Below are 18518 nucleotides of genomic sequence, written 5' to 3'. Positions count from 1 at the left end.
TCAGGCTTCAGTTGTACTAACTACAGTTCAAGTTGCTGGTGGCTACGGTCTTGGATAGAAAGAAACAGAGCACCTGGGTCATCCCAGAAAGTTCTATTGGTAGGCACTCCTTGTCCTTCTAATTGTTCACGGGCACTTACTCGATGCCCTCCAGGTGGCATCTGAGTATGTATGGTCACCAAACAAAATACAGGATGCTCAGTTACATGCGAATGTCAGATAAGCAGCAAATGATTGTTGAAGACTAAATATGCTTTAAACTGTTGCACAAAATGTACTACGCGAAGACAAAAATTGTTATTTATCTGAAATTCAGATTTCACCGGGCATCTTGCATTCTTATGCGCCAAATCTGGCAACGCTGCCTGAAGAGCAAAATGAGAGCATCTTCCGGGGTGCCTGCGTGGCTCAGTCGGTTGAGCGTCCGACTTCGGCTCAGGTCATGGTCACACAGTCTGAGGGTTCGAGCCACGCGTCGGGCTCTGTGCTGACAGCTCAGAGCCTGGAGCCTGCTTCGGATTCCGTGTCTCCCTCTCTCTCTGACCTTCCCCTGTTCTCTCTCTCTCTCTCTCTCTCTCTTTCTCTCTCTCTCAAAATAAATAAACATTAAAAAACAAATGAGAGCATCTTCCCTGGGAGCCTGGGTCCTCTTGACCGTGGGGAGTTTCTATACGAGCAACTGAGAAGGTCTGACACCAGAAATGAGCCTGTGGGTCTTTCTGCCTGTGTTGAGAAAGGCCGAGGAAGAAGTTCCTAACGACATTTACTTTGGTTTCAGATCTTTCCTTCGGTTTCCAAAGCTTCTTACTACAGAGATGTCTGGGTCCAGAAAGTGTCTGTGAAAGTCATCAGTTCTCAGAAATAAATGGATAGATGGGGGGCCATGTTCACTCATGACTGACTGATTCTGCACCTGCAATTTTTTTCCTCCCGAAAACTTATTCCGGGTTTATTTCTTTGTGTGTGCATGTACACCTTGGGGAGGAGAGTAAAGGCGGGAAAATATTATCGAAGAGAAGCTCTCTCTCGTAGGAAATATGTCTAATGGTTTGAATAAGTCATAGATTCAGAGGGTTCAAACAAAGCAAACTAACAAGGTATGTGTTGAGAATCCACCCCTCCACTGGATTACTCTACGAGGTAACCATTAATTCCCTTGTATACCTACGCACTGTTAACTCACGCAGATGTGAGTCAAGCCACCCCCTCCCGCCTTCACTGCTGAAAGAGAGCCAACTGTATACGCTGTTCTGCCCTTACTCTTTTCCTACAACAGTGTATTTTGGAGAACTTTCCAGATGTGAAAACAGGGAGCTTTCTGTACACCATCCTGTGGGATGGCACTGTGTCGCTACATCTTAGTGTATGTAACCCGTCCGCTATCGGGGGGGAGTATAAAACGAGATGATAAACCCGGATTCACAGCACGTCCTATTGACAGTCCTCCCGTTCTGCTGGGGTTGTGGAAAGTGAACAGAAACGCGTCACTCTTGGGTGAGAGACTCAAGGTTCTTTGCCTTAGAAACTCTATGGCCCTAGCCGAGGTAGCAATTTTGAACCTCACTTTCTTCATCTGTACAATGGAGGCAATGCCTCCCTTACGGTGACTATAAGAATGAAAGAGGACCGTGTGAATTGTTTGAAGCTCAAAAGAACAACACGGATAAGATCGTGTAACTTTCAACACCATTTCTCTTGCGAGAGTTAGAGATGATACGTTGTAATAGGAACAGTCTCCAAAGTCCAGCCTGCTGCCGGGGCATGAGGTGGTGCAAGGAGGCAGGAAGGCCGGCTCTCAATTACCTGCTTGAGACATCTCCCGGGTGACATGGCCCAGTCCTGCCCACCGGAGTCAGAAAATACCCTCTCCCAATTTCCTCCGACCCTTCTCCCCATTGCTTTTTTTCCTTCAACCAAGGTCAGCTTTTGTCTATTTGTTTGTTTTTTTGTTTTTAAGGTCACGTTTTAAGAATGTCTCTGCTAGGCTGTAAAGTCTGTGTGTGTTGGTGGCTGGGGGGCCCTCTGGGCCATTGCTGTGCTGGCCACTGTGGGCCTGGGGACTGACGTTGCCTGGCATACACTGGTCAGTCCAGAAGCAGCTGGCGAATCCATCAGGCAGGCAGGTGTGGGAAGGGGGCATCAATGTACCAAGTCTATACAAAGTGGCTTGTGCACGGGCACACACACACAAATACATGTAGTTGCACAGCAGACACGCAGTGAGACCTTCCGGGAAGGCATGGGAACCTGGAGTTAACTGCTTGGGTTTGTGTCCTAGCTCTGCTCCGCCCCTTACCACGTGTCTGACTGGGGGTAAGTCACCTGCCGTCCCTGAAGATCAGACTTGCCATCTGCAAAATGGGACAGCGCCTCCCAGAGTTTTGAGAACCAATCCAATGGGATGGTACCCGAGGAAGCACAGTGTTGCTCGTGAAGCTTAATATAAACATGCGCGAAACGATGCGGCTAGAGATCCATCACAGTCTATCTATCTAACATCTATCGATCCATCTGTCTATTTCCAAATATGGAAAAGCAAAAGCAGGAGAGGATATTGGGATCCCCCTCAGGGATCTGCTGGCTTCGCCTGTAGAGACAGAAGTAACTGGGCTTATGCTAAGCTGGAATACAAACTGCTGCTGGTGGCAACTAGGCCCATGGCAGGAGAAGCTTCTAGAAGAGAGGGCCCAGCAGACATTCACCGCTGAAATGGCAGCGGATGCCGCCACTCACCTCCCCCCCAAGTCTCTTCCAGGTACGGGAGCAGCAGCCCCAGGGGAACGGGTGGGCCTTTCGAACCCAGCTGAGCTGTCTTTCCAAGAGCAGAGGATGTCAAGGCACGGATGCCCCATACGCTGCCCCCTCCACTTTGGGCTCGGTTCGCTCCCTGGATGTGGAGAATTCACCCCGACCGGGGATCTGAGCAGCCTTGACACAGGAAAGAAAAATGCAGACGGCTATTAAAAAGAAGGGTCCTGGGTAGATTGCCCCTGGGGGAGGACAGAATAAGTGAGCACAGAAGGAAGCTTCTGTTTCCTTTGGCTCAGTCCCTGCAGGTGGTGAGTGAAGAGACCAGGGCCCTGAATCAGTTGGCCTTGTGCACGGTTGCTAAAGAGATCAGTGGTTTGTACACGTCCACACCCTGAGGTATATTTCTGCCCTTGACGTCTTGACTGTCTCACGCCTCCAGTGGACAACTTACGTGCCATTTTGGATCTTTCCTTCCTCTCTTGCTACGCTGTGTTCAGTGTAGGGCTGGCAGCCTTAAAACCGCTGCTACTTACGGTACCAGTAGTTACTAATGGGGATTAGTAAATGCTACACATCAGGGTGTTTGGTTTTCTCCTGGAGAGCCAGTTGTTAAACAGTGAGCAGCACACGGCCGCCTTGAACAACCGTCGCTCTTCCCCAGTGAGGACACACACGTTTGCTCACACTATTTTCCTACCCGGAAAGGTCCCGTCTCACTTCCCATGCTTCTGGGCTAATGTAAATCCCACACTCCTAACCCTAACCCTAACCCTAACCCTAACCCCCCCCCCACCGAGTGGTTCAGTTGGCTAAGCGTCTGACTTCGGCTCAGGTCATGATCTCGCGGTTCAGGAGTTTGAGCTCCCTGTTGGGCTCTGTGATGGCAGCTCGGAGCTGCTTCGGCTTCTGTCTCCCTCCCTCTCTCTGCCCCTCCCCTGCTCACACTCTCTCTTTCTCTCTCAAAAACAAACATTAAAAAATTGGTTTTCAAAGATAAATAAATCCCTATAATCTGTACCTCCCATGTATATTTTCGTATTGTTTCCCATCTGTACCTCCCATGTAGATTTCGTATTGTTTTCATGCCTACTTTCCAAATTGTAGGAGGAAACCTAGCACACTCTTCAGACAGACAGATACTCACCTTCCCTAACCCTAACTTCCTTCATGGCTTTTACTCCCTGATCATTCTCCTACTTCCAGAGGGGGAGAGTGGCCATGGCCTGGCAGGTGGTGACGCTGGGAGTGAGGGCTGTGAGCACAGCGGGCTCCGAATGCCCGAGCAAGGCACCACTAGGGCACAGCAGGGCTGTTTAAGCAGTGACCCCAGGGACTTCCTCGGGGTTGCCTGGTGATAAACTGAGAACAATGGCTGCTTCTTTCCCCGTGGGAAGATCAGCCAATGTTCCCAAGTGCTGGGAGCCTGGCGTTCGCAGCTGACGCCCACACAGAAAATGTTTCTTCTCCCTATTCAAGTCTGCTTTCGTGTTTTTTCTACTGAGGGAACAGCACAGGCAGTGGGTGCCCTTGGGGAGCAACGCCCCTCTGGGCACCAGGGATGCTCCCCTCCTTCCCCGGAGATGAGCCCTGAGTGTTGCATGAGAACAGCCAGTGCCCTGGCAGACTTCTGCCCCCCCACCTAGTTCCAGGGGCCACAGCCAAGACCACCGGAGGCCCCAAATAGGAAGGCCTGGTCGGAGTCGCATGACCTCTAGAGGTTGAAGTCAGTGGAAAGGAGTGGAAAGGAGCTTCCATTAAGGGCCTAGATCTAACTTTTTGATCATGATGGAAATCGCCTTGTGTCTGTCTTCTCCAATGTCCTTCATGAAAGCTAGAAACAAATTGCTGTTTCTATAATTTCCCATTTATCTCCTGTAGGTCCCCTTTCTACCGTCCCTCCTCTGCCCGCAATCTCTTTCCTCTCCACGTACCATCAACTATCTTTCAAGGAACACTTTTTGAAAGCATCCTTGTGGGGGAAGCTGGATGGCTCAGTCAGTTAAGCGTCTGACTCTCGGTTTCGGCTCAGGTCATGATTTCATGGTTTTGCGAGTTCAAGCCCCACGTCGGGCTCTGAGCCTGCCTGGGACCTCTTTCTCTCTCTCTCTCTTTCTCTCTCTTTCTCTCTCTCTCTGCCCTTCCCCTGCTCACACAGCTCTGTCTCTCTCAAAATAAGTAAATACACTTAAAAGATTTTTTAATGAAACTAAAAAAATTCACAAAAACCCATGAAAGTAACTTCTTGTTTTCACACTAGGTGGTCGGTGTTGAAATACATGGAGACCCGCCACCACCGTGATCCATGGATGCTCCAGGGGGACCCAGGCTCAGCTCGGCTTCGGGCGCCCGCGTCCCTGTGGCGGAACAGCAGGTGCACAGCAGTACTCTGGCTCCATCATCAGGAACCTCGCTGCCGGGATCTCACCTGTAGCTCAGAAGCTGGGCCTCAGAATCGGACAAATTGCCCTTCTACCCAAATTCACCGCTCTCCAAATTAGCGTTAGATTGTGACGGATGTAGTCCCTGCCTCATTTCAGGAAGTAGATTATAATATTCACTGCGTGCCGAGCACTACCTTCTTTTATCTTCATAAGGAGTTTATGAGGTAGGTGCTCTTATGATCCCAGAGACCTAGGGACACAGAGACATAGGGAACTTGCCCGTGTCGTCATTTTTCGTTACGCGCTGACACCCGGGGTCTACTGGCCCAAGGAGTTGTGAACCGCCTGTCGCTTTGGAGGTCCGTTTGAGTTGACTTGGTTGCCACTCCCATCTTGTAATGGCCTCTTGTAGCTTAGTCTTTAACCAAGGAACACCAGAAATGAGGCCCTACTCATTTGTTACTTTTTGGTGATTCTTGTCATTCTGAGAGAGAGAACTTCTGAGAGAGACGTTCAACTTTAAGGAAGCAAGAAGATACCTGATATTGAACAATTTGTTCTTTTTCTTTGTGCCCAACCCAAAGGAGACGGACAGCAGCCGTGAAGGCTGGACACTGTGATTTCTGGGACCCTGTGGGATAATGGAAGTAAAGACACAGGTTTGGCCATACGTCAGCCCCTCCTTTGCAACACTATGTGACCGAGAGCAAACCATTTCCCCTTTTTATCCTCAGTTTTTCCTTGTCTGGAAAATGGAACCAGTCCTATCACCTGCCTCGGGGGATGGATGTCAAGGTTAAGTGGAGATAATGTACTGGGCGCATAGTAGACACTGAAAACAATGCCCCCTCCTCCTTTCTTTTCCCCTTATCTATGAGCTTGGTTCATCTCTTGGTGTATCCATTCTCTATGACCACGTCACCAATTATCCCCAAACTTGGCCACTTCAGGACCGGAACTTGGCCATGCCGGGCCCTCTGGCTGTCTCACAGGCTGCTTTGAAGATGTGGTGGGTCTACAGCAATGGCTGTAGTGGGGCCCAGTGTGCAGCGAAGGCCCAGTGTGGGATCAATCCACTCACAAACCTGTGTACATGGCTGTTGGCAGGATTCAGACCCTCGAGGACTGTTAGACTCAGGGGCTCAAGTCCTCGTTGGTTGTTTCTTGTCTTGTGGGCCTTCCAACCGGACAGCTTACAGCTTGACTTTCTTCTGAGGGAGTGAGCATGAGAGAGGGCGCAAGTGAGGGCCCCAGACAGGGGCCACAACCTTTGGGAACCTAATGTGAAAAGGGACCCGCCATTGCTTCTGATGCATTCTGCTTGTTCCTAGCAAGTCCCCAAGCGCAGCGCACAGTCACAGAAAACGGATAACCCGAGGGTGTGAACCCTCAGAGGCACAGGGTCACCTTAGAGGATGCCCACCACACGGAATATATCACGACCCGTTTAAAACAAGGTGAAACTGTCTTCTTGATCCAGTATCTTTAGAAATGGAAGAGTATCTCTGAGTTCTCACACACACAGGCCTGGTTGGGTGCAGGTTGGGTCATGTGCTCAGGCATCAAAAATTGCCCAAGCAGTTACATTTCTGAATGTCCCTGGAAACTACATTTCCCAGGCTCCCTTGCTCTCTGGTTTCCAGTAGTTTTGACCAATGGAGACGCTGGTAGGCCATGTTGGTGAGACCCGGCACTTCTCCCTTCCCTCTTCACTTCCTAGGGTCTCCCCAGTTGGTACTCTATGGCTCTGTCTCATCAGAGGGCCTTCACTTTGTGGTCTGAGCTCCTGCCTTACCAGCCTGTGCTGTTCCAGGGGCTGAGACACTGGGGGATTCCAGCCCCAGCTCCTAGTTAATAGGAGTTAACACCTCTTCCTCCCTTTGTCCCAGTAACCCTGGGAGACACACAACTTCCTGCTGCCGCATATCTTTTGGTTACTCCCCACCCCTCTTTTGGTTTCTCAACTCTTTCATCACCCGTTTATATAATTATCTCAATTAAATTCCATCTGTATGAAATCCCTAGAGTGCCTTCTCTTTTTTAACCGGACTATACTCATCCACTGGGAAACAGTGGGACCAAACACAGCTGAGGAACACTGATCTTCCTTGAACAACTAACGTGCAGAGCAGTGTTTACAGCGTTTTCTAGTCCTAAATATCTGCCCGGGTCCTCATGCTGCTGGAAGTCCAGCTCAAAATATATCCTCTAATCTGTACCTTGATCTCCTGACCAGAAATTAAGCACACATCTGATACTTTATTTAATATCAAGTGTATCTCATTATACATTAATTAACGGTATGGCTTATAAACTCAGTTCATGTGAATTTAGGATTAAAAAGTAACATATATCAGGGCGCCTGGGTGGCTCAGTCAGTTGAGCTCAGTCGGCTCAGGTCATGATCTCACCGTTCATGAGTTCGAACCCCACGTCAGGCTCTGTGCTGACAGCTCGGAGCCGGGAGCCGGCTTCAGATTCTGTCCCTCCCTCTCTCTCTCTGCCCCTCCCCCGATCACACTGTCCCTCTTTCTCTCTCAAAAATAAAAAATAAAACATAAAAGAATTTTTTTAAAAAGTAACATATATGGTCACTTACTATGTGTCAAACATTGTGAAATCACTTCAGATGAGATCAGGTGCATTCAGGGTGCATATGGCCTTAGACTGTTAAATCGCTTCAAAAAAATGACCTCATCTGATCTTAGCAACACTCCTACAAAGTAGATAATAGTTGTATCTATGAGATTTTTGCCAGATTAGACAACAAACAACCCCCAAATCTTAGTTCATAGCAATAGCAAAGGTTATTTCCGACTCACACTGTATTTCTTAGTGGATCTGCCATGGCTCTGTTCCATGTTTTCTTCATGGAGGGACCCAGGCTGAATGCGACGTAAGGGGATCTTATTGCTGTTAATGATTTTTCTGGGAAGTGGGCACACGTCTCTTATAATATTTTACCAACCAAAGCCACTCCTGTGGCAATGACTTATGTTGATGTGGAGGAGAAATGTACTCTTCATATGGGGAGGCATATTGTAAATCCATATTGATGGGCAGGGATGTGTAATCCTCCCAAATATGCAGCAAAAATTTGGGAGTAGTAATACGATCTACCATATACTATTGTCATCCAAATTTTGAACATGAGACAACTGAGAAATAGAGGTTAGAAAATTTCTTAAACTCATAAATCTAGTAAGTGACAGGATTTGAATTTGAAATGGAGTCATCTGCCTTCAGAACTGTGACAGCCAGATTCCAAGATGGCCCTGGTAATCTCACCTTCCAGTATGCACACACACGCTTGGATCATTCCCTCCCCAAACTGGATACACTGACCTATGTAAGTAATATAATACCGTGGCTTCTGGAATTAGGTCATAAAAGGTACTGTGACTTCAGTTTTGCTCTCTTGGATCACTCACTTTTGAGGAAGTTAGGTGCCACGTAGGGAGTCCTGGAGCAGACCTATGGCGAGGCCAAAGAACTGAGGCCTTCTGCCCAATAGCCAGCACTGACTTGGCAGCCATGAGAGCCATCTGGGAATTGGGTCTTCCAGCCCCAGTCAAGTCTTCAGATGACTCCACTTCCAGTTAATATCTTGACTCCAGTCTCATCAGATATCTCAAGTCAAAACTACCCAGTTAAGCGGTGCCTGGGTGGCTCAGTCAGTTGAGCGTCCAACTCTCAACTTCGGCTCAGGTCATCATGTCACGGTTCGTGAATTCAAGCCTTGCGTTGGGCTCTGCCCTGACAGTACGGAGCCTTCTTGGGATTCTTTCTCTCCCCCTCTCTCTCTGCTGCTCCCCTTCTCTCTCTCTGTCACAATAAATAAACTTAAAAAAAACTACCCAGTAAAGTCATCCCCAAATTTCTGACCCATGGAAACTGTGTGAGATAGTAAATCCTTGTTATTATTTTAAGCCATTAAAGGTTGGGAAAATTTGTTATGCAGCAGTAGATAACTACAAAAGGGTCTGCCATTATGCCAAACTGCCACCATGTATGAATGAACAACCTGTGTAAATATATAGATCTTACATTTACAAACCAGCAAATGCATATAATGCAGGGGGAGTGAAGAGGAAAAGTAAAGGGAAAATGAGGAAATAATAATCGGAATTATGATGGATAAAGAGGGAAAGTGAAGAACAGAGTAGAGATATGCAAGAAGGCCAGATGCAACCTATTCTTATTCATTGAACCATCTCTTCTAAAGACACCGGCGACATCTTTGAAGAAATGGATGCCGAAGATACTGAGTTAGACAATGATTATGAGTTCAATGTTAAGGTTAATGAAGAGGTAGTTAATATCTCTGAAGTCATTGTTTCTCTAGGCACTCTCTTTCCAGACAGAAGACGGTATTTGTTGGGATTTTTGCCAGGATTAAGGGATCTGTGTTTTGACTCTTCAGAGTATATATATAGACACTTATGCTTTATACTTTTATGCACTTCCAGTCCAAGAAAAGACACCCCAATCCTTCACCTCACCCCCAGATCCGAAACGCTCTCCACCTCCACCTTTTTCAAGGATCCTTCCTGCATCCAGATTCCAGAGGATCTCCTTGCTGGTAACCCAGAGGACAAGTCCCTGACCTCTCTCAGGCTTTCATCTTGAAACAAGATGCATTCGTGGAGACTCAATGTGCTTCAACATCCAAATTAAGTTTAGATTTCTTAGATTTTCTCTTGCCATATTTTTTATCTTTATTTCACTGATTTATTTAGCCTCGGGCCAACGTAGAACAACTTGACTGAGTTCAGAACTTAAAATACATGTAGGTACATATATATACCGATGTAAATATGTAAGATAGATATAGAAATACACGCACACTCTGTAAGGTATAAAAATGAGTTTGAGATCACCTCTTAAACTGCAGCCTCTAGCACAGATTTCCTTCAGTCTGCTGATTGAGACCTATTATTTATAAAAGCAGTTTAGTTGCCTTCGTTGAAATTAACGAAGTAGTCAACTTCGTTGAAATTAAATAGAGAAGAGAGGAGAAAGAAGGGAAGGGACTGAAAGGGAAGGGAGGGGAGGGAGGGGAAGGGAGTGAAGAAGAGACAGTAGCAGAGCAAATTGCACAGAAAAAAACATACCTATTACTTTTGTTTTGTCTTCAGTTAGGACACGCAGGACGAGGGGTAGGCCAGGGTGAATATAATGTTGTAAGACGTGTTTCTTGATGCAGGCTGTGACCAAAATGTTTTTAAGGCCACTGATCAGCTAATAAGTTACATGAAAATAAACTGAAATCATTACTGTTCAAGTTACAAAATATCTCAAAACTTAATTGCTAAAAACAACCGCCATTTTGTTATGCCCACAGACTTTGGACCAGGAATTTAGATAGAGCAGAACGGAGCTGGCTTGGGTCTCTGCCATTATGTTTGGGACTTCAGATGAAAAGACTTGACCACTGTCAGTTGGAATAACCTGGAGCCTCCTCTCATATTTCTGGTCCTGGAAGTAGGATGGTTCAAATATTAAGACAGCCAACCAGAGTGCCCAAACTTGGTCTCCAACAGAGGTTGGTTTCCTCACAGCCTGGTGGCCTCAGAATCACCAAAATTCTTCTGAGATAGCTCAGAGAGCAAGCCTGAGGGCTCCAGCAAATAAGGCAAAAGCTGGTTGCTCCGTACGACCTGGGCTCGGAAGTCACACAGCCTCAATCCCCCCACCCTCTTGGTGTGAGCTGTCACAAGTTCACTCAGCCTCGAGGGGACAGGAATTAGATTTGATGAGGGCGCAAGAGTCAAGACACGGTGGAGAAGGGAGTGTGGGTCGGGAAAAATTGCGGCAAACATTTTTGGAAAATTAAAGTTGCTTAATCATCTAACCAGGAGGATGTCCAGGCACAGGAAGCTAGATAGTAAATACATTGGGCCACGTTTATAAATGAAATATAACACAGTGCAACTCGACAACTAGGGCTCTCTCTTACCAATAATACAGAAGGGTGGTTCTTATTGAGGGAATAATCAAGACACAGAGGAATAAGTACACTATGGTTTGGCACATATGCATTTCAAAATCAGGACAAACTAAACCAGAACGTTCATGGATGTATATAATAAATCTTAGATAAAAACCAGAGAAATAATTTCAGTGAAAGTCCAGAGAAAGAGCAGAATGGTGTCTCAGCCTGTACTACCTGGTGTCTGGGAAACTTAGCGTACAAAAAAACACAACAAAACAAAAAAAAATCTTTATCATATTTTTAAGGGAAGCATGTTGTTTGCTAATAATAAAGTAATTCATGGATCCATGGCTATGGTGAAAACTTGGAAAAAACATAAAAGCTTGGACACAAGAATAAAAGTCATCTACATTTCCACCACTATGGAGAACCTATGTCACATGGATGTTTTCCCTTTCTATGAAAAGTGTTACAACATGGTGAGATGTGAAGAGAAACTTTTTTTAGAAAACTTTTTATTTTGAACTAATTTTAGATTATACAGAAGTTACAAAACTGGTGCAAAAATTCCCTTGTAGCGCTCAACTGGCTTCCCCTAATGTTAATGTCTTACATAACCGTTGTACAACGACAATACGGGAACACCGACAATACAGGAAACGCGACAAAACAAAACAAACAAGCAAACAAAAGAACAGGAAACGGACATTGGCACAATGTTATTTACCAAATTTAGACTTTTTTTCAAATTTGACCAACTTTTCCACCGGTATCCTTTTTCTGTTCCAAGGTCTTATTCAGGATCCCGCGTTGAGTTTACTTGTTGTTTTTCCTCAGGATTTTCAGGTCTATAATAGTTCCTTAGTCTGTCCTCATCTCTCCTGACCTTCACACTTTTGAGGACTACTGATGAGTTATTTTAAAGAATGCCACTCGATTTGAATTTGTGTGATGTTTCCTTATCATTGGAGTGAGCTTATGCATTTCTGCCAGGAAATATCCCCAAAATGGGTGTTTTCTCACTGCAAGGAGTTCGTGATGTCCATATGTCCTATTACTTGTCACATGTACCTTGCTCACTTGGTTAAGGGATGTCTTCTGGGGTTAACCACTGTAAACTTATTACCTTTGTCTTCGTAGTTGATAGGTGTCTTAGGGAAGACACTCAGACTGAAAACCTTGATGCTCCTTAAACTTCCACCTGGCGATTTTAGCATCCACGTGTGGATTGTATCCGCGACGAGGGAGAGTTGTCCTTCTCGTGATGTATGTATGTACTTATGGATACATATTTTATTCTAGGGAGCTAAAAAAGTCCAACGTTACCGATTTTTATTTTGTTGCTCAAATGGCAGCAGCTTTGGTCATTAGTAGCTCCTTGAGACTGGCTGCCATGTTTTTTTCAAAGTTTCCATCTTTTAGAAAACATTTCCCTGTCTTCTGGTACCACAAGATGTTCCAGGCCCATCCTGTCTTTTGCCTGCTCCCTCCGTGGAATCAACCACTTATCCAAGGAGCCCTGGTTCTTTTTATTGGAGAATGATGCTTAAAGGCCAGATGTGCTGGGTTCCTTCCCCAACCCTATCGCTTTTAACAGTTTATTTTACTGGTACATGTAACATTACTATAGCTGGAAGAATCAGTTACACCAACAGACATATTCAATAAACCGTTACTCCCTCCTCACCCTGACGCTCTGTTCCTCTTTCTCCCTTCTTTATACTCCTTTCTAACTCTCCCCCACTGCCATAGATAACCCATCTCCTTCATTTTTGGTTTATCCTTCCTGTATATCTTCCGCACAAATAAGCAGAAGGTGTGTTTTTTTATGTCCTCTTCTTTCTCCTATGGAGGGTTTCATACTATGGATACTCTTTTGCACTTGGCTTTTTCACTTAGCCATACGTCCTAGAACTTGCTCCTTATTACTTTCAAGAGATCGTTCTTACCCATTTCTGTAGCTTCGTATTCTTACGTATTGCAAGTGTACCCTAGTTCATTTCAACGTTCTCTTATGGGTTGATAATAAAGTTCTCCCCGACGTTTTACAGTTCCAAACAATGTTGCAAGTCAATAATCTAGGGTGTGCAATCCACACTTGGATTGAATGGTGTGCAATCCACACATGGTTGAATGAGATAGAAAGAATAAGAATTTGTAAGGTAACATATAGGTCCTTTTATGAAAAATTCGCCAGAAATGTTCTACACCGAAAGCTAAGATAGAGTACCTATTAAAAGTCCACAGAGGGGAAGTCTGTCCCAACAGACAGAGTTCCAAAGGTGATCCACACAGTGACCACAGTCCACGGTGCCACGTCCTTTGCGTATGTAATACACCTCCTGTGCGGAAACTCGGGAAGGACTCATTTGTCCTGCAAAAAGCAACTCATCCCCAAACTCTGTCTTCATTAAAGCACTCATGACAACATTAAAATAGCCAAGTGCAGAGTCAAGTGCTTGGAACCCAGAACGATGGAGTAAAAGGAACCAAGTACAAGCTTCCTATGCCTTTAACTTGTCTGCAAATCATATTGTTGTGCCTCTTCCCACAATTGCTATCGTGTCCACCATTCACAGCATGCTCCCCATTGTCCATCACTTGGGTTTTTTTTAGAGGCTTAAAAAAAAGTCTGTATCAGGAAATCCCCCCTTTTTTTCTTTTAGCTCATTAGAGATTAAAAACTTGAGAATACTTCATGAGTTCAAGAAATTCCATGAGGAAGACTCCTCCCACTCTAGCCTATGATCCCACACAGCAAAAAATACGTTTCACATGGGAAGTATCAGCACACGGTCAAAGAACTGAGTGCATAACTGAAGCCACAGGCATTGGGCACTGGTATTGGATATTCTAGTCTAGTTCAGGAAGAAAGAAAGAAAGAAAGAAAGAAAGAAAGAAAGAAAGAAAGAAAGAAGGAGGAAGGGAGGGAGAGAGAGAAAGAATGAAAGAAAGAAGAAAGAAAGAAAGAAAGAAAGAAAGAAAGAAAGAAAGAAAGGTGGAGGAAGGGAGGGAGAGAGAAAGAAAGAAAGAAAGAAAGAAAGAAAGAAAGAAAAAGAAACACGTGGCCTGTGCTACTAAATTGATTTCACAACCTCTAGTGATTATTCAGACCTACAGTCTGGAAAACACATTAAGAGCACATACTTTGAATTCAGACAGATGTGAGCTGGAAACCTAGACGTACCTGTCAGCAACAGTCTGCTCAGAAGTCCTTAGCCGGTGCAAGTCCATATGCTCCTTTGTAAAATAGGGACAACAGCCCAGGCTGGGGATGGTTACATTGACCAAGTAAGAATGTAGGTAGCACAGAGTACAATGACCAGTAAGTGGAAAGGGTAGCTTTTATTGAGAATGATAAAGTGAGAGGGGCACCTGGTGGCTCAGTCCCTTAGGCTTCCGACTTCGGCTCAGGCTATGGTCTCAAGGTCTGTGGGTTCGAGCCCCACGGCAGGGTCTGCACTGACAGCTCAGAGCCCGGAGCCTGCTTGAGATTCTCTGTCTCCCTCTCGCTCTCTGCCCCTCCCCCACCTGCATGCGCACGCTCGCTCTCTCTCTCAAAATAAGTAAGCATTTTTAAAAATTTAAAAAAAAAAAGAATGATAAAACGGGATGAGGAGCAGAGATGCCATAGTAGGGGCTTCTGGGAGTCCACAGGAAACCAAGGCTTATCCACCCCATGTGGATGGAAAATCATGAAGCATGGGAGGCTTTGCCATCACTTTCTCACCTTCCAGAGCCCACTTGAGTGCCCAGTCAGGTGGGAATCCAAGGGAGTCAGGGTCGGATTGCTGCAACACACCCTCTCAACCTGGGGTCACGTCTGGCGTGTCACAGGCAAGTCCAGAAATCTGCAGGAACCCTCGCATGACAGAAAACAGGTTTGACCTGTTGGTCACCTCCAGGGACAACAGTAGTTCCCAGACTTAGCTGGGCATCAGAGGGAACCTAGGACTTGTTAGATATTCTGAGAGTCCCTGGAGTTACTGGTTCAGAATCATCTGAAGAAAGACTTTGGAATCTAAACTTAAAATACAAGTACACACACACACACACACACACACGGTAGTTGGAATAGGGCCAGCCAAGCTGATAGATCAATAGTAAAGTAGAGCCTTTGGTGTTACTCTTACGCCATCATAGAAGAGTGTCAAATAAACATTTGTTTTCATAGTGGGAGATGCTCAATGTATTCTTTGAACCCATCAGTTCATTTTATTGAAGGGAAAGCACACTGTACCAGAGGAGACAAGCATAGGTGAGTTGAAAGATCACAGAATTTGGAGACATTAAGTCCCTCAATGTCAGAAGTGTAAGGATTACATAGGCTCAAACCAGACATTTAAGAGAAAACTTCAATGGGTTGTGCAAATTTCAGCCATTTGCAAAAGTTATTGTTTGTCATTGAAAATGAGTATAACATGCTGTTCTGGGATTGAATGCCCATAAATCAGTTTCCCTAGTAAGTATCAACTGGTCTGTTTTGGAACCTTATCCTCTCCCTTTTTATATTAATATATACCAAAGGGCATATTTATTTTTCACTAGCATGCACTAATTACATTGAAATGTTTATACATTAAGGCTTTAAAAATACAGATTATTTACGTTGATTTTATACCAGCATTAACTTAAGTAGCACTAATCTGAAACTTGTAATTAATGTTGTATCAAAGATATATATTCTCTTTTGATTTCAGTAGTAAGGTCTGTTGTGCAGGGAGATTTGTGGCAGCAAAACTAAAAATTACTGTGATGCCCAATGCTGTGTTACAACCAGCTACACTCAAAGAATGGTGTCGTATCACTTTATAGCACTGGCCAAAATGGTACGTTGTCTCTCAAGTACATGGCTTGCAAGTTTTTAAAGACAATTCCAGCCAGACCATTTTCCAGGAATGATTTCTTTAGTTGGATGGTCATTGCTAACACAGACTCTCTGTTGATTGGGCAATTACCCAAACAAACCCATCTTTCACAGATCTTGCAAACGATGTCTTCAGAGGACCATGACTTAACTTGCATAGCCCCACAAAGATCCACCTCTGAGATGCAAATCTGAACTTGCAATTCAATCCAACACGTAACTTGTTTTCTTTTTTATGGACGTCTGGGAAGCATAGGGCCATAATCTTCATGACGGAAGCCATATTTCGTAGGTGGACTAGCCATTCATCAGCTATTGAGTAATGACAGGGTCTGGGTTGCTCTAATAATGGGAGTAGATATGTTATCATTTACACTTCGAACGTATTTCCCCATACGATCAACGCTTGAATTTCATCTCTAACTCGTTTCTTAAAGTTTAATCCTGAAGAACGTGCCAAAGGACCTCGCAACACTGTAATTTCTCAACGTGTCCCTCCACTTCCAATGATTTTATGGACCTCATCTCTTTGTTATTTGAAAATTAATCCTTTTGCATCTGTCCACCCTGACTATGTTTTGGGGTCCCCTTACCGTCCCAAATAATCCTGAATTCAAGGTATCTAAACTCATGGAGCAGTTGTCCAGGGAAAAGAGAAGCAACAGCCCCGCCCCCAACCCTTGGGAGCAGAAAGGAAAAGAATTATCCTAAAGAATTATTTAAAAACCCAGATGCAGCCGACAGAAATAAAACCATGACTGCATAGACTGATGTCCCAGGGGTCCAAAATCTAACCCCAAATAGGCAATAATTTGTTTGCCATTAAACTAAACCAGTTTGATGAACTCAAATGCCCTCGGCTCAATAGGCAGGACTCTCCGAGGAGCCTGTGTTACTTCCCTCACTTAAGCGCAGATTTGTAATAAAAATCTCAGTGCCAGTGGCACGGTTTTTGGACATATAAGAAGCTAACCACTTGGAGAATCCTATTTGAGAGGTCAGAAAACTCCACAGTTAAAGATCGGTTTATAATTTACGAAGAAAATAGAAAGTTTTGTTTCTCTGAGTTGAAATTTGAAGAGCACGGCGGGAAATATTGTAAGTTTCTGGCATAAAGCTTTGTGCTTCCTTCATAATTTGAGACCGGCGTGAAGCCTGAGGCTTCAGGGATCATTTTGTGAGAAAAACCGGGCGATTCGATGTAGAGAATTTTGATATTTTTGGCATTTTTTGAGGTGTAACAAACACAACTCGGGATCCGAGAGGACACTCTGCGGCTGCCAGCGAGGCGGGCTGGACAGCGCACCAATCACGGCGCAGCTCCGCCCTATATAAACGGGAGGGCGCAGCGGCGCGGCCCGAGTCCCGGCCAGTGCCTCCGCTTCCGGCTCGAGTCGCTCTCCCCGCGCCCGCCTTCGACATGTCCGAGACCGCGCCCGCCGCGCCCGCCGCTCCGGCCCCCGCCGAGAAGACGCCCGTGAAAAAGAAGGCCCGCAAGTCCGCAGGCGCCGCCAAGCGCAAGGCGTCCGGGCCGCCGGTGTCCGAGCTCATCACCAAGGCTGTGGCCGCCTCCAAGGAGCGCAGCGGCGTGTCGCTGGCCGCGCTCAAGAAGGCGCTGGCGGCTGCCGGCTACGACGTGGAGAAGAACAACAGCCGTATCAAGCTGGGCCTCAAGAGCCTGGTGAGCAAGGGCACCCTGGTGCAGACCAAGGGCACCGGCGCCTCGGGCTCGTTCAAGCTCAACAAGAAGGCGGCGTCCGGGGAGGCCAAGCCCAAAGCCAAGAAGGCGGGCGCGGCCAAGCCCAAGAAGGCTGCCGGGGCGGCCAAGAAACCCAAGAAGGCGACGGGGGCCAGCACCCCCAAGAAGAGCGCCAAGAAGACCCCAAAGAAGGCGAAGAAGCCCGCGGCGGCTGCAGGAGCCAAAAAGGCAAAGAGCCCGAAAAAAGCGAAAGCAGCCAAGGCCAAGAAGGCGCCGAAGAGCCCAGCGAAGGCCAAAGCCGTGAAACCCAAGGCGGCCAAGCCAAAGACCGCCAAGCCCAAGGCAGCCAAGCCAAAGAAGGCAGCTAAGAAGAAATAAGTTTCTTTGGCCTACTGCTTAGAAGCTCAACACAACCCAAAGGCTCTTTTCAGAGCCACCCACAGACCTCAAGGAAAGAGCTGTTGCACTGTGTTCCTTGGGGGCGTGGCTGGAGGGAGGACACCACCTCGGTGGGGCGGTCCCTCGAGCACGGAGAGGCGTCTCCTGGCAAGGTTTAGTTGCGTGCACCCCCGAAAAAACTTGAAAGTGCAGGGGTTTCAGTAAAGGTCCCGCAAGCCTATCCACGCCCCAAACTCGAGCTTATGTCTCGAGTAGGCTGGTCAGTAGTAAACTTCTCCCACACTGACGGGCAGGGGGTAAGTGAGAACAGAAGTCTGGGAAGCGGTATTTCCCAGGCATTTGCTAGTACAGGTACGTACGGTGTTTCACCTCCTGACCAGCCCGGCGCAATAGAGCAGGTTGCTAATCAATGAGGCGAGCTGGGAAGGACTATGGGCTTCGGGCCAACGACCACGTACTACCCCGCCTAAAGCCTGACAGCTCCAG

The 18518-nt window shown here is 46.3% G+C and overlaps 2 protein-coding genes across 2 annotated transcripts in view; one reads left to right on the top strand and one right to left on the bottom strand.

The window, feature by feature from the left end:
- LOC122219426 (histone H2B type 1-C/E/F/G/I) overlaps positions 1 to 18518 on the bottom strand; it is a 109676-nt gene that overhangs the window by 21491 nt on the left and 69667 nt on the right. The window lies entirely within an intron of this gene.
- LOC122219391 (histone H1.4) lies at positions 17307 to 18203 on the top strand. The gene has a single exon (XM_042937633.1). It carries the CDS (start codon positions 17355 to 17357, stop codon positions 18009 to 18011), a length of 657 nt encoding a protein of 218 aa, XP_042793567.1. The 5' UTR covers positions 17307 to 17354; the 3' UTR covers positions 18012 to 18203.

This window comes from Panthera leo, chromosome B2 (genome assembly GCF_018350215.1).
Source record: "Panthera leo isolate Ple1 chromosome B2, P.leo_Ple1_pat1.1, whole genome shotgun sequence".
NCBI classification, from domain to species: Eukaryota; Metazoa; Chordata; class Mammalia; order Carnivora; family Felidae; genus Panthera; species Panthera leo.
Note: the sequence above shows the minus strand (reverse complement) of the source record. Positions and strands in the feature narration are given on the sequence as shown.

What these genes read in the sequence shown, in the direction of transcription:
- LOC122219391 (XM_042937633.1), top strand. Translation starts at nt 17,355, where the DNA reads ATGTCCGAGACCGCGCCCGCCGCGCCCGCCGCTCCGGCCCCCGCCGAG.